The sequence below is a fragment of the Neofelis nebulosa genome, chromosome 8 (assembly GCF_028018385.1).
Source record: "Neofelis nebulosa isolate mNeoNeb1 chromosome 8, mNeoNeb1.pri, whole genome shotgun sequence".
Taxonomy (NCBI): domain Eukaryota; kingdom Metazoa; phylum Chordata; class Mammalia; order Carnivora; family Felidae; genus Neofelis; species Neofelis nebulosa.
Window position 1 is genome coordinate 105,157,869 of NC_080789.1, and position 15,213 is coordinate 105,173,081.

General features: G+C 46.5%; 1 protein-coding gene and 1 long non-coding RNA gene across 2 annotated transcripts in view; one reads left to right on the forward strand and one right to left on the reverse strand.

The window, feature by feature from the left end:
* LOC131520183 (maestro heat-like repeat-containing protein family member 1) overlaps positions 1 to 15,213 on the forward strand; it is a 79,195-nt gene that overhangs the window by 58,323 nt on the left and 5,659 nt on the right. The window contains exons 26-39 of the mRNA XM_058744062.1: positions 40 to 175; positions 629 to 726; positions 1,284 to 1,433; positions 2,535 to 2,689; positions 2,934 to 3,069; positions 3,683 to 3,876; positions 4,756 to 4,893; positions 5,078 to 5,195; positions 5,617 to 5,757; positions 6,123 to 6,296; positions 10,009 to 10,167; positions 10,553 to 10,675; positions 12,402 to 12,507; positions 14,317 to 14,382. Of these exons, the coding sequence (XP_058600045.1) occupies positions 40 to 175; positions 629 to 726; positions 1,284 to 1,433; positions 2,535 to 2,689; positions 2,934 to 3,069; positions 3,683 to 3,876; positions 4,756 to 4,893; positions 5,078 to 5,195; positions 5,617 to 5,757; positions 6,123 to 6,296; positions 10,009 to 10,167; positions 10,553 to 10,675; positions 12,402 to 12,507; positions 14,317 to 14,382 (1,894 nt within the window). The remainder of the gene's footprint in view (positions 1 to 39; positions 176 to 628; positions 727 to 1,283; positions 1,434 to 2,534; positions 2,690 to 2,933; positions 3,070 to 3,682; positions 3,877 to 4,755; positions 4,894 to 5,077; positions 5,196 to 5,616; positions 5,758 to 6,122; positions 6,297 to 10,008; positions 10,168 to 10,552; positions 10,676 to 12,401; positions 12,508 to 14,316; positions 14,383 to 15,213) is intronic.
* Positions 721 to 15,213, reverse strand: part of LOC131520186 (uncharacterized) — a 29,965-nt gene continuing 15,472 nt past the window's right edge. Inside the window, exons 2-3 of the long non-coding RNA XR_009265967.1 lie at positions 10,673 to 11,020; positions 721 to 1,398 (exon numbers count right to left, since the gene is read on the reverse strand). This is a non-coding gene — a long non-coding RNA (uncharacterized LOC131520186). The remainder of the gene's footprint in view (positions 1,399 to 10,672; positions 11,021 to 15,213) is intronic.

Genomic DNA, 15,213 nt, shown 5'->3' on the forward strand with positions numbered 1-15,213 from the left:
TGGCTGGGATAACTTGTGACTTCCTGCTCTCCTCTCCAGGTGGAGATCAAGTTCTCTCGGTTGGGGTGCTTGGTAAGGCTGCTGGCCATGCGCTGCCAGGACCCAGTGGACAACATCTGCTTCCTGTCTTCACAGGCAGTCTACAACCTCTACCGTATCCTCCTGCTGCAAAAGCGTAGGGAGAATCTCCTCTTTTCACTTCTGCTCTGGCCTCCCATTTAGGTTTGGCCATCCACCCACATACTGTCCTGGAAGAGTGAGAGCTAGGAAGTTACCTGAGCAACTCATTTCCAATGAGGAACCTGCCCCTAGACATCTACCTATACCCTCTTGGGACAAAATAGCTACTCAGGAAACAGTTCTTTTGAATTAGTTTCTCCCCGTCTGGCTGAGCACCATACTCTGACCTTATTCTGTCTCTGCTCTGAGGCAGGCAACATGGGGGTTCCTTTGACATTAGCTCTCACCTTTCCTTATCTTACAGCCCATTCCCCTTCCCCACGGGATATACATCTCCCCAAGCTGATTTAGTGCAGTAGGTGATTTGGGTTGGGCAGATGGGAACCTAAGGGGAACCTAAGACACCTTTCGAGTGTCTGAGGGGTGGGGTCGGGTGTCTTTGTTTCAGAGATGCAAAGGAAAAAACAGGGCTTATGGGAAGAAGAGGGCAAGAGTGAAGTCTATAGCGCCAACGTGTTCTATAACAACACCTTTGAGATTGCCAAGGTGAGAGGGCAGGGCCAGAGACAAACTGGGAAGAGCCTGGGCCTCTAACCTACATCATATTATAGACTCCTGCGGTGGGACTCCTTTATCCCATCCCCTTTCCCATTCCATTGCTGATTGTGAACTTTTACTTTGGGGAAATTTTTCAACATGCTACAGTATGCTCCCTCTTAAGCATCATGGGTCCTAATCCTTCTTTCTTACCTGTCACCCCAGAAGCATTTGCTTCACACTAATGATGCTTTTTGTAGACTCAGCCCATGCCTCAAACACATGTCATTAAGGATCTTGGTCTCAGCCCTTCTTTCCCAGCACTCTGCCCCTGACCTGTGAGCCCCTCGGTGCATCTGAGGTCAGTGTTTTCTCCCTCCCATTCCCAAAGACTCTGTTCCCAGTGAAAGAGTCTTCTAGGAGCTAGGCAGACAGCACAGGCCTAGGACAAAAGCACATCATATTCTCAAGAAAAGGTCTCTCCTCCTACCCCAACCAGGAAGGATGGCACAGGCTACCTCAAACAGGAGGCCCTGGGTGCAGGCGGCCTGATGCCACCCTTACAGGCATTTGCAGAGTACTTCACTGAGATGCAGCTCACCCACCTGGTGCTGACGGCCATGGAGGGTCTGACTGACAGCAAGGCCACGGTGTCTCTGGCAGCAGCCCAGCTGATGAGTGCTGTCATGAAAGAACGGGGCAGAGATATGATAAAGGTAGTGTGGTGCTGTGGTGGGAGCTCTGTCATGCACGCCAGGAGCCTGGGCTCTCTGCTGGCTCTATTCCAAACCAGCTGAAGGGCCTTGGGAAGTCCCTTTCCTCGTAGGCCTTAATTCACTCACCTCTAACATGTAGGCTTGGGCTGGATTTACTCTGTGGTCCCACTGAGCTCGGACATCTGTAATTCTGAGCTCAGGGCTGGTTCTTCAGAGAAAGACAACCACAAGCAGTGGTGTGGGCAGCTGCAGGGCCTAGTGGCTGAAGCACAAGGAAGCACTGAAGGGGGGATTCACTCTGATTCCCAGGGAGGGGGGGTCAGGGGGCTTAGATTTCTGTGAAGGTAAGGTTGTGGATTGCAAACTAGCAAGCTCATGGAATGACTGACCTTTGAGTACATTTTCTTTCAGGATAATGTGTACAAACAGGAAGGTTTTGCCTAAAAATCCACATTTCCTGCCTCACTGAGAAAAACTTTTAAATGAGGTCACATAGGGCAATTCTTTGAGTGGCCACTGTCCCTTTTATATATGGCACGGGCTCTCTAGACCTTCCTATCTCTGAATCTCCTGACACCTATTGCCTTCACTCATTTATGTGGCTTGCCTGGCCTAGGTGCCAGAAATGGAAGGATACTTCTGAGGGTGTCCTTGAGGTATTATAATAAAATGGACTTGGCAGCGGGCCATAAACTAGGAATCTAAGGCCAGATGAGAGTCTATGGTACCCCCACATCCAATGCCAACTGTTCCTGCAGTTTCAGGGATTTCAAATTGATCTCAGTGGGGAGAAGAAGCCCTGAAGGGTGTATAGGGCTTTTGTCTCCCTCCCAGAGCCTTTTGTGTCTCCTGAGTAACCTCGGAGTAACTCTCTGGACTTTGGGCTGCGGGCAGACATCTGTCCTAGTGCACATCGGTGCCAGCTTCTGGAGTTCCTTTTGTCACCCCTGCTGGTCCAGCCTCTGGCACCCTAGAATTCTGCCTTAAGAGTCACTGGCAGGATTGCAAGTAGCCCCTTGAGTCAGGGAGTTGGTAGGTAGGAAGGAAGGGGGAAGGTAGCAAGGAAACACTTGCTGAGACTCTTTTGGCTCTTCCCTATAGATTGAAGAAATTGTGGAGGGGATTGTGGGACGGCTCAACGTACAGCTGGAGCCCAACACGAAGGAGGAGACAATGCGGGCCATGTGCTTGCTGGCTGGCAACAACACCCACAGGGTTGTGCCCATGCTGCTCAACAAGACCCTGCCTTGGGACAGGTATCCCTCTCATGGCCCGGGAACACAGTCTCCAGCCCAGTACACCCTCCCCTGCCTCAGCCCAAGCCCAGCCCAAAAATCAATGCATTGGGATGCTTTCTCTTTGACACCAATCACACTTCCTGTCTGCGTTCTCTGGCCAAGTCTAGACCCTGAGAACTGGCCCTTCAAAGGCCCAAGACCAGACTAATCCTAGGAGCTTGGTCACCAGGGCCTGTGACATAGCTGCCCCTGGGTCCCGCAGAACCAATCTGGCCCTTTGGAAGGCATTTGGCACCCGGCGAGAGACCACAATCAGCGTCCTGCAGCTGCTCATAGGCATCCTGGAAAAGCTCCACTCCAGAGAGGAATCTAGGGAGATGGCCTTCCAGCCTGTGGCGGTCAGCATGGGAACAGGGGAGCCGAGGACTTCCTGTTCTGGGACTTGGGGGCAGAGCTGAAGGTCAAGAGCTGCAGGGTGGGAGCAGGTCTTAGAGGAGCAATCACTAATACTGTACATTCAATTTATACTTGTACCTCCTCTTGGTACCTGTGTATCTAAGAACTGCATGTTGCAGAGAGAGCAGGGATTGATCCCATTTTATGGACAAGGAAACTGATGTTTAAAGCTAAGCAGCTTTCTCTGTCTCCTGATTCTGGGGCTGGTACTCCTTTTCCCAGGGCCTGGGGTGTGGCATGGGGGTTAGAGGCAGAAGAGGTTTGGTTGCCAGGGATGGACAAAGTATTCCCCAAATCCTTTTCTCCTAAAAATGTTAGAGTTGCTTCCAATTTTGTTTCTGATGTCAAGAGAGTGAAGAGAAAGCAGATTGCCTGTGTGTGGCCCCCTTATTTTCCTAGGGAAGAGTGGTGGGCTTTCAGTTCTTAGATGCTTCTTATAAGCCTGAGTCAGAGTGAGCTGTGCCCTTTGGGCAGTGATAGGGAGGGCAGGGTGTGGGACTCCGTGTGTGGGGCTGTGGGACCATTTTATGTCTTCATCCACCATCCATCTGCCAGGTGACATGTGCTTTGTGTGAGATGCTGTCAGGGTCCCTGTGCCAGGAGGCTGTCCAGGAGCTCTACCCCCGGCTGTTGCTGGCTATACTGCATCATCTCTACTGGGTGATTGAACAAAACGTACCCCAGAAGATGGTGGTCTACAACAGGGAGGAGGGCCCAGGCCGCAAAAGCAAGCCCTTTGATCCTACTAGGTAAGCCCAACAGCCTTGTGACGGACAGCTGGGACTAGTCCATTCCAGAGGGCCCTGGACAACTGGATGCTGGCCCCCTAGGAATGCCAAGGAAGAGAACAGAAGAGCGGAGACAGAACATGGGTGTGTGTACTGTGGTCACATGTGCTAGAATATTCTCACATATTTTCAAGCTTCTCATTTATCATCTTCTTGTATGCATTCTTCAGCTGATTCACTCAGTAGTTCATGTCCATATTCATAACTGCCCATGAAGAGATTCAACTAGATGGTAGGTGGTAGGGCAAGCCCGCATCTTTGTCATTCTCTCCATGCTGTTGTGGCATTTGAATCTGGATGAGCTTTGACTTGGCTTTGTCACTAGCTTTGCTGTCTTGCACAAGTCACAACTGGGAGTTCTGTTTTCTCATCTCAAAAATGGGGGCTGGACTCCTAAATATGTGGTTGTCATGCTTTTTTTTTTTTTCTTTTAAACCTCAGGACATTCTATCCATATGGAATCTTATATAAAATGAGAACAAATAAAACCAAAACCAAATAAAACCACATACTGATTAGGTGGGTGTGGAGTTGAAGAGATATCCTAACCCCATTCTGTGCCCCAGAGAGCAGAATTGGAAAACCATAGCACTCAGATATCTCTATAGTCTCTTTCATAGGATTCTGTGGTTAGATGAGGGCCAGAGTTGAGGGAGTGGATGGGCATTTGGAAATGGCTTTCACAGAGCCATTGATTCTTGTCAGCAGGAAAGGAGAACCCAGCTACCCAAGCAGGAAACTGTCTCCTGGTTTGCAAGCACAGGATGCAGACTGGGGCATAATGCCTTGTTCATCCTTCTCTCCCTTTCTTTTCACACACCCAATGGTGGTGACCTTCAGTTGTGCCTTGGAGGTAGTGAAGCTGGTGTTCGTGGCAGCTGCATATGAAGGAGTGGTGGTCTATGCAAATCAGCATCACTGCTGGGACCTTCTGTCCAGCCCCAAGTTTTACTACATAGGGATCATGGACCTGACAAGGTGAGGCTATTTCCCCAGTAACCCTGGTACTACTCTAGTGCCAGCCTTTAGTGGCCCCTTCCCCACCTCCCAATCCTTTGGTCTCCTGCCTTCGTGTCTTCCCTGTTCCATGCATGCTGGTCCCTTGCCACCTGCCCCCCCCTACCCCCGCCAGCAACTCTTGGCTTCCTGTGTCCCACCCCAGTGGCATTGTGAAGAACTGTGAACCTGCCATCCTGCATCGAATCCTCAACCTCATCAGGAACATCCTCTATAGCTCCAACTATCACAGGAGGATTCTGGCCAGGACTTTCTATGCACAGGTGAAGCGTGGGGAAAGGTCCACAGCCTGAGCCATTCATATCCTGGGCTGAGGAACATTTAACAGAAATGTTAAATAACTAGCCACAGAAAGAGAAAGGATAATCTTAAGTCATTTAAAGTGGGGTCCCTTCTCTGGCACTTCAGGTGCCTGGTTAAAGGAGGCAGGAAAGCCTGAGGAGGGGGCCAGCGGCTTGTGCTCCAGAATGATCCATGGATCCTAGCACCTGACTCAAACTTCAAACCTTTTCAGCATTATCCTCTACCTCCTAAACTTAGTCTCCACCCCGTGTATACAGAGCTACCACTGTGCTCAACTGGACACACACATTACCTGAGTATGGGATCTGAGGGAGGACTGAGGGAGTACTGGGTACTTATAACCTTTTCTCCATCCATAGCTGTGTCTCCTCATACCCACAGCTGCTCTGGCACCGATCAGTGGCTCAGACTGTGGGGCAAGACTTTTTGGGCAATCTAATCAAGTGGACCAATGAGCCCAACATCATTATGAAGGAAGTTGGGCTCCGTGGAATCAGTAACCTCGCGTTGCACCCAGGACAAGTAAGAGTGGGGAGGACCAAATGGGAATTGAGTGTTACTCCCTGAAGAATTGGGCTTACCTCTTCAGCCCAATTCTTCTTCTCCCTGAAGAATTGGACTTACCTCTTGGTTCTCTTAGTTACCCAGGGCATAGTACATTCCCCAACCTCTCATCCAAGGACAGCACAATATCCAGTTTGTAGACTTACATAGACTGGCCATCAGACCTCCTAAACCCTGTGAACACCAGCCTTCTACTTCCTGGGCACATCTGGCCCTCAGATTCCCCATGTCTGTTCCTCTTAGGCACTGTTTTCTAAAAATCCTGTCCCTAGGGTGTTGCAGGATCCTCAGGTGGTGAGTGATCTCTGCCTTCTTCCAAATAGTCAGAATCTCTGAAGAGCCAGGTTCCATTCTTGCGAGACTTCCTGAAGAATGAGGCACGAGTGACAATGCAGGCAGTAAAGAGCCTACGGAACATCATCTGCTTTGGGAAGCAACAGAACACCAAGGTGGTATTTTGCAGCATCTCCAAGCAGCTGCGTCCACTCATCAATGATGTACGGGCCAAAGTTCCTAGGATCAGTTGGAAACAGTATGGGCTGGGACTGAGGATGAGCCCTGGAAACTGAGCGGAGGGTACTGGGGCAGGGCTGTGGGACTGTGGAAGAAGGCTGAAGTCACCAAAGGGTAGCAAAAAGGATACTTGGCTACCTGAAGCCATGCATAGGGTTGTCCCCAGTGCATTCTCCATTACAGACAGACCTAGCACACAGTTATCTACCCATTCTCTCACCAAGAGCCACTGAAGGAAAAAAAAAATGGCACCCTGCTATGAAATTGGTTCTGGAGTGAAGTGTGGGGAGACAAGTCACAACTCTACCCTTCTCCCAGATAACACAGGAACCCTAGAATGGTAGGAACCTTGTCAAAAGGACTCAAAGGCTCAGGAATCTGAACTGCCTACACCAATACCAATCCATTTCACATCTCAGCCTGGGACCTGGACTGTTGTCTGTCCTGTAGTTCAGTTTTCAAAGTCTATGGTATGTGGTTTAGGGTCAGATCTATGCATGGAGTGAACACAGGAGTTCATAAACAACTTTATAGGGTCACTCTCCCTAGCTCCTCCCTCTCTGTGACCTCCCTGGTTTTACAGTTCTTTGGGGCTCCCTTTTTCCAGTTGTCTCACAAGAAAGCTGGTACTTTAGTTACTCTGCAGTGCCAGGCACCTCTATGTGCCCACAACGGGGCCAAGTGGCATGATGGCAGAGGAAATAAAGCAATGGGGGCTTATCCATCCTCTTGGGGTCTCAGCTCCTTCAGATGGAGAGTAAGCTTCCCCTCTCTCAGAGTTTTGGCTCCTATAGACTCCCATGGGGCTTGTTTTGGAACTGTGACATGAGAGAATCAAGGGAAGAAAAAGAAACTTCATGCATTAAGTAGAGGGCTTCTCTTGGAGCTGTCTGCCCAGGGTGCTTGCTTCCCAGTTTCTGGTTTCCTTGTGGGCCAGCCAGGGAGACCAGCTGGTATGAACAGATGTGCCCCTCAGCTATTGAGACTGGTGGCATCCTCCTACCCCCACAGTAGCTGGAGCGTCAGGAACCTCTTCATCTTTGGCTTCTGGGAATCTCTCTTACTTCCTTAAAGCTTAGCTATACATTAAAAAAATTTAGGCGGGTAGGGGCACCTGGGTGGCTCAGTCAGTTGAGCGTCTGACTTCAGCTCAGGTCATGATCTCGCAGTTCCTGAGTTCGAGCCCCACATTAGGCTCTGTGCTGACAGCTCAGAGCCTGGAGCCTGCTTTGAATTCTCGGTCTCCCTCTCTCTCTGCCCCTCCCCGACTCATGCTCGCTCTCTCTCTCTCTCTCTCTCTCTCTCTGTGAAAAATAAACATTAAAAATTTTTTAAAAAATTTTGGGGGTATTTATTATCTAGCATTTAAAGGCATTTATAGTGATAAGGTTATCAGGTTATCTTTTCTCCCATATTGCTAGAATGGAAAGTTGAGATTTATGGTCTAATCAAGAAATAGTAAATGGTTATCATGTACACAATGACAACCTGGCAGAATGAAAAGAACACTGACCCTCGGGTCATAGGTTCTGGGTTCCTGGTGCTGCTTTTACGATTCACCTAGCCAGAGGAACTTAGGCAAATCTCTGTTGTTTTACCATTTGTAAAATTTTCTTATATTATTTTATTGCTATATCCTCTTTTTTTCTCTTCTTTCTGTTCTGTCGTTTGCAATTTCTTTAGATTTATTCTCCGTGTTTCTTCATTTTTCTTTCATATTTCCCATCTCTTTGTCCACCTTGGAAGAATTTCTGGGCTGATTCTCCTCTTACTAACTCACACTTTAGCTGTGGTTATTCTGCTATCCAACCCACCTATTGAATTTTTATTTAATATTTTTTTATGAAGCAGGTCCTTCCTCTTTATTTTTCTCTTCTAGTTGATGGTGTGGTATCTGAATAGCTATTACATTATTCTATAGAGACACTACTTTACTTTTACCTGTATTTATTTACTCATTTATTTATAATTTCAAAGTTTGGACTTTAAAAAATGTCATATATCTATCTATAGATATAGATAGATATTACAAAATCTTCTGGATGATTCAACTATACTTTCTCTAAGGTTTTGTTTACATTGTATTATTTTTTTTAACATCTATTTATTTTTGAGACAGAGAGAGACAGAGCATGAACGGGGGAGGAGCAGAGAGAGAGGGAGACACAGAATCTGAAACAGGCTCCAGGCTCTGAGCAGTCAGCACAGAGCCCGACGCAGGGCTCGAACTCACGGACAGTGAAATCGTGACCTGAGCCGAAGTCGGACACCCAACCGACTGAGCCACCCAGGCGCCCCTACATTGTATTATTAATTGTATCCTCGGGCGGTGCAGGTTTTTGTTTGTTTCTCTTGTGGTCCTGATTTTCCTGAACATTTGGTGAGTCTTGGTGGTGAGTTCTGGAAAGTTTACACTACTGACTCTTGGCCAGCCCTCTGTGAAATACCTATGACTGCAGCCTGCCTTCAGTAACTGTGGGACATGTCCAGGGATATGTGGACAGTAGGATGCACCAATGGGCAGTCTTTGTGGGATTCCCTGTTCTTCCTGGGTGTTGCCAGACTCGCAGGGCCCCATCCCCTCTCTCTGGTCGAGATAGCACACTCCCTGCTCTGTGGGGGTGGTATGTCTCCCTCCTGCTTGCTATTTAGCAAGGAGGATACTGGGAGGGCAGCACGGAAGGAGACACTGTGCTGTGCCCCTGGACTACCCCTCTCCAAATGACCACCTGTCAGTTGCCCAGCATCTGCTTCTGCTCCTCACATTCAGAGCTGTTAAGCTTGGAGCATTCCCAGAACATGCCCACCTCCTCCAGCAGTCTGTTCTTGCCCACACTTTGGACTGTGGTTTCAAATTTAATTCCAATCCTGTCTGCTGTGTGTCTTTCAGGGATATTCTAGTCCTCTGTCAGGGGGGATCCCATCTACTATTTCAGAACCATTATGGATTTAAAGAGATGTGTCTCTACTATTTCTTTCAGGGATTTGGGGCAGGAAGGGATAAGTGAAGCAGTACTCAATCACTGATCTTGAGCCAAACTGCCTGTGATACTTTTTAGTTAAAGTATTAACACTGAATCATCTGTTTTGTTATTATGTTCACTGTGCAAAAAATAACAACATGTATATCTATTTTGTTAAAATGTCTGCTTCCCAAATCCTACAAGTTCAGGGACTATCTGTCTTGTCCCACCACATCTCTGTTATTTGGTGCTATGCCTAGCTCCTGAGAGCTACCCAATAAGCATTTGTTCAATTAACATAGAATATACTCTTGAAAGTGTACAGTTTAGCTGTTTATGACCGTTGTTAATTAGTACAGGCTAATATCGATTTAAACAATTTTATTCACAGTATAACTAGGATAGCTATAGGTATTTTTAAAAATTTGGCTAAAATTTTAGCCAAATCCTTAGCTAAATCCTTAGAAGAGAAATTAAGCTGTCATTGTGACCCAGGGAAGAACTGAAACTATGATCTTGGCTTCTCTAAGCCTGTGCCTTAACAGAGGGACTTACTAGCTCTGGACTCTAAAGAGAATTACTCAGATACACAAACCGTGTTGCCTTTACATGGTAAACACAGTGCCATCAGGGTACTATGGACGTGGAAATGAGACGTGGGAGTAGGGAGCCAGGCCAGGCAGGGCCAGAGGGAAAGCACAGCCGCCCATCTCCGTTTTGCTCTTCGTGGCAGGAGAGGGACCTGGTGAAGATCTCGGCCACCTCTGCCCTGGGCCACATGCTGCATCGAGTTCACAAATTCAAGCCGGGAGCCATCACCCGAAGAGAGATCTACAGTTTTCTAGTCCCGCTGCTGCTTAGCATTCAGGATAATAACACCGAGGTAGTCAAGGTACTGGCGACCTTTGTCCTGGCAGATTCCCACCCCTCCTTTTTTTGCTAGAGCAGAGCCCCCTTCCCTTTGACTCTATTTCATGAGCCCAGCCTTGGCTGTACATTTCCTGTCCACATCTTTGGTGTCATCCTCGGGGCTGGCTCTGAGCACTTTTACCCTCTCTTTTGGATGCTGTTGATCTCATCCTGATATGGTTCTGTTCCCTGAAGCTATTTATGTCCCATGTCCTGAACAAGGTCCCACGTTTTACCTGATTCCAGCTCCAAACCCTCAACTGAGCCCCCTGGGGGCTACCTTCATGGTCTTCCACTTAGCCTCCTGCCCTGGCTCCGCAGAGCCATAGGAGTGAGGCTTTGGGGATCCCCTTCTCTCCATCCCGTAGGCCTGTGGAGGGGCCCTGACTGAGTGGACTAAGGTGATTGGCTGGTCATCACTCACACAGACATTCCAGCACACCACCCTCAGTGATCACATCCAGGTATTGGAAGAAACGTGCAAGTACCTGGTGAGTGAGAGTCTCTGAGAAGCCAGGCCACAATACTCATGTCAGGAACCCAAAGGCAGGCTAAGAGGCTAAGGAGGGGAGGGCTGACAGAAGATACATTCTTTCTTCCTCAATTCTCATTCTTTACCATCAGCAAAATCTGAGAACACACATTTGGGAGGCCAGTCCTTGGTTCTTCATATTTGATTCTCTTAACATCCCAGTGTCTGCTTTCAGAGGCTAGGGAGGTCATGTGAGGGTAGTAGATGGCAATGGGGCAGAGGTTTTCTGGTGACACTTGGCAGGAAGAGATGCAGGCAGGAGTCATCAGGGCTTTAGTGGTCATGGTGTTAGGGTCTGTGGCTCCTACGAAGTCAAGAATAGGGACGAGGTCAGGAATCCTTGTTGAAAAGTAAATGTTTAAGGGCTAAGCAAGTAGATTAGGAATTAACATTAGTGATTTTAATATTATGGACTTGGGTGCTTATTGCCTTATATAGGTAGACCACTTTAGGTTTACAAAGCACTTTTATATCCATTATCCCACTGGAGCCTTGCAATTCTGTGAAGGATGGGCAGGTCTTATATATCCACTCTTAAAGATCAGAAAACCGAAGCCAGTTTGCATTCCCACCAAGAGGGTTCCCGTTTCTCTACATCCTCACCAGCATCTGTTGTTTCCTGAGTTAATTTTAGCCACTCTGACTGGTGTGAGGTGGTATCTCAATGTGGTTTTGATTTGTATTTCCCTGATGATGAGTGATGTTGCAGCCACTTTGGAAAAGAGTGTGGAGATTCCTCAAAAAGTTAAAAATAGAACCCTATGACCCAGCAATAGCACTGCTAGGAATTTACCCAAGGGATACAGGAGTGGTGATGCATAGGGGCACATGTACCCCAATGTTTATAGCAGCACTTTCAACAATAGCCAAATCATGGAAAGAGCCCAAATGTCCATCAACTGATGAATGGATAAAGAAGTTGGGGTATAATACAATGGAATACTACTTGGCAATGAGAAAGAATGAAATCGGGCCATTTGCAACAACATGGATGGAACTGGAGGGTATTATGCTAAGTGAAATAAGTTAGTCAGAGAAAGACAGATACCATATGTTTTCATTCATATGTGGAACTTGAGAAACTTAACAGAAGACCATGGGGGAAGGGAAGGGGAAAAAAATAGTTTAAAACAGAGAGGGAGGGAGGCAAACCATAAGAGACTCTTAAATACAGAGGACAAACTGAGGGTTGATGGGGGGGTGGGGAAGAGGGGAAAGTTGGTGATGGGCATTGAGGAGGGCACTTGTTGGGATGAGCACTGGGTGTTGTATGTAAGGGATGAATCATGGGAATCTACCCCCAAAACCGAGAGCACACTACACACTGTACGTTAGCCAACTGGCCAACAAGTTCTATTTAAAAAAAAAAGAAAAGAAAAGAAAACTGGAGCCAGTGTCAGAGTCAGTATTCAGCCCTGGGTCTCCTGGCTCCACACCAGTTGTGTTTCCCCTTATCATGTTGGTATGAAGCAGCAAAATCCTCTTTATGAACTTCCTGCTAAAGTCTGCCCTGTCACTGGGGTAGGGATCTCTGAGGTTCTAGATTGAAGCTCTCTCAGCTGACTGAAGACAGAACAGTGCTGCTTGTGGACAGGGTGAGGGGGGTGAGGGGACCTCTAGTTGTGCTCCCAGGCACCGCCCCCCCCCCAGCTCCTGGTCAGCACCACCCCTCTTTGGCTCCGCAGGTGGGCACAAAAAAAATACAGCTTGTGGGGGAGTTTCTGTCCCAGAGCTTCGACTTCCTGACGAGCCCTCAGTCCTTCCTACGGGAAGCTGCCATCAACTTCATAGGTAAGATGCTTCCTCCTGGCAGCTCTTCCCTCTTGTCTTCAGCAAGGGACCCTCCTTGACCTTCCACAAGGGCTAAGCCAGAACCATGGTACTGTGAAACAGGTCACTTCCTTTCCTAGCTCTGACCTGATTAGAGAGGCTGTCCTGTGACCCAGGCTCAAAGTCCATGTTAGAGGGGCACCTGGGTGGCTCAGTCAGTTGAGCATCTGAATCTTGATTTCAGCTCAGGCCCTGATCTCACTCTTTGTGAGATAGAGCCTCATGTTGGCTCTGTACTGACAGAACAGAACCTGCTTGGGATTCTCTCTCTCCCTCTCTCTCTTCCTCTCCACAGTTCACCGGCTCTCTCTCTCTCTCAAAATAAATAAATAAGCATGAAAAGAAATCCATGTTAGAAAGGCTGGAGGAAGAAGAGAAGGCTCTGTGCCTTTGCCCCACTCTGTGTGGGTCCACCCACACTGACTGCACTCTGCTTTGTGGGGAAAAGAACCATACATGTTTGAAAAGGAAACAACTATTGCTTCCATTGGAACCCCATGGATTTTCAAAAATATTTTTGTTTCAAATTATAATAGCAGTACAGTGTGTGTTTGTCTTAGAAAACTTAAAAAAATTCAGATTGGCAAAAAAGAAGAAGATAAATAATGCCAGAAATTCTACCATTTGGATTTAACCACTGCTAACATTCTAGAATTTTCCCCTAAGAATATACTACGCACACACACACACACACACACACACAGCCATTTTAAAAACCATGAAGTTTGGTATACTGTTTTTTCCCTTGCCTATCACAAATACATGCCATTACATACCCTTCAACATTTTTTTTTAAATCACTGCATAATATTAATTCCATTTTACAGGTAGATTTATGAAACTATTTAACCAGTTCTTATTTTTGAATATTGAGACTGTGTCATCTTTTGTTTTTATAAGCAGAGAGACAGTGCTTAAATCTCTACATGCCACCATGATTATTTTAAGATAAATTTCTTCAAAAAAATTTTTTTCTTAATGTTTGTTTTTGAGAGAGAGAAAGCATGAGCAGGTGAGGGGCAGGAAGAAAGAGAGGGAGACACAGAATCTGAAGCAGGCTTCAGGCTCTGAGCTGTCAGCACAGAGCAGGACACGGGGCTCAAACCCAAGAAGTGTGAGATCATGATCTGAGCTGAAGTTGGATGCTCAATGGACTGAGCTGTCCAGGCGCCCCAAGATAAATTTCTTAATAAGTAGAATTGCTGGGCCCAAAGGGTAGGCACAATTTTAAGGATTTTGGTGCTTAAACTGCCGTCTAAAAAGTTGCAATCATTTCCCATTGTTACCAGTACTGCATGTATGTATCCATGTTACAGATATTTGCTAACCCTGGGTAGTACTTTAACGTTCATTACCAATTTGATAGGTGAAAAGAGTAGCTTGCTGTTGTTCTGATTATTATTATTATTTTTTTACCAGTAGTGAGATTAAACATTTTTCCTATGTTTACTGACAATGCATATTTTATTTTTGCAGATTAGTTAGTTGCCTCATGCCCTTTGTTCATTTTCCAATTGGTGTGGGAACCCCATGGAGTTTGACACCCTGGATTCATGCCCTACTTGTCATCTGCCAACAACATTTCCCTGGGTCACAGCTGCTCTGAGCATTGCTCTTTCACTAGAATACTGACACGTGGGCCACAGGGAATCTTGGAGAAACATTTCTTGCTAGAACTGGTTTACACACTTCCTTGTTCGCTAGAGGGGGGGAAAGGGTGGCCCAAAGGTCTGGAATTCTGAAAGGACTTTACATCTGTCCTATCCTTAGGATTAACAATTAAGAGGTTAACCATGAAACGAATTCACGAGGATGATGTGGAGCTGTTACAGAATGGTGAGTACGGGCCTTGTACCTGGGTTCTGGGTACCACAAGGCATGGGGCAAGACAGAAAGGAAGAGGGGGAATCCCTTAAGGACATGTTTTGTTACTTTAAATAAAGTATGTCTTTACCACTATAAATGTTATATGGACAAGGAGAAAATGGGGAGAAGTAGGAGGAAGAAAACAAGTTATCCATTGTGTTGCTGCTTAGAGAAAAACAAGGCTAACCAAAATGTTCTAGTCCCTCAAAATTTATCATGTGCTGTCAGTTGCTGATGCTACAGTGGTGTTCAAGGGAGACACCCCCTGTCCCCTAAAGAACTTGCAGTTTTGTGCTCTTTTTTATTGCAGTAAAAATATTTTAAAGTTAATTTTTATTTACAGAAGAAATGCATGAATGTAGTCTGTTTGCAAAAAAAAAAAAATGGGAACATTATTGATAAGGGTAAAGTTCTTTTTTGGGGGGTAAATTTCTATTCACGCTCAAGTCTGGCTCCTCTACCCTCTTCCCCTGTTTGTTATGTAGTCTTGTATGCTTTTGCTGTGTACACATAGAATATATATGTTATGTAACATATATACTGTAATATATTATAGGATATACAATGTTATATATATGTATACATACATATATACATATATATATAACTTTCTGCAACAGATATATGTGTGTGTGTGTGTGTCTGTGTGTGTATGTGTGTGTGTATACACATATGTCTCCTTGTATACAGGTGTAAGTGTTTCTCTGGGCTGGATACCAGAAAGTAGGCTTTTATCATGCATATTGAGCTTAACAGGGTTTAGAGTAAAACATTTTAACCTTCCTTCCTGTGTTGACATGA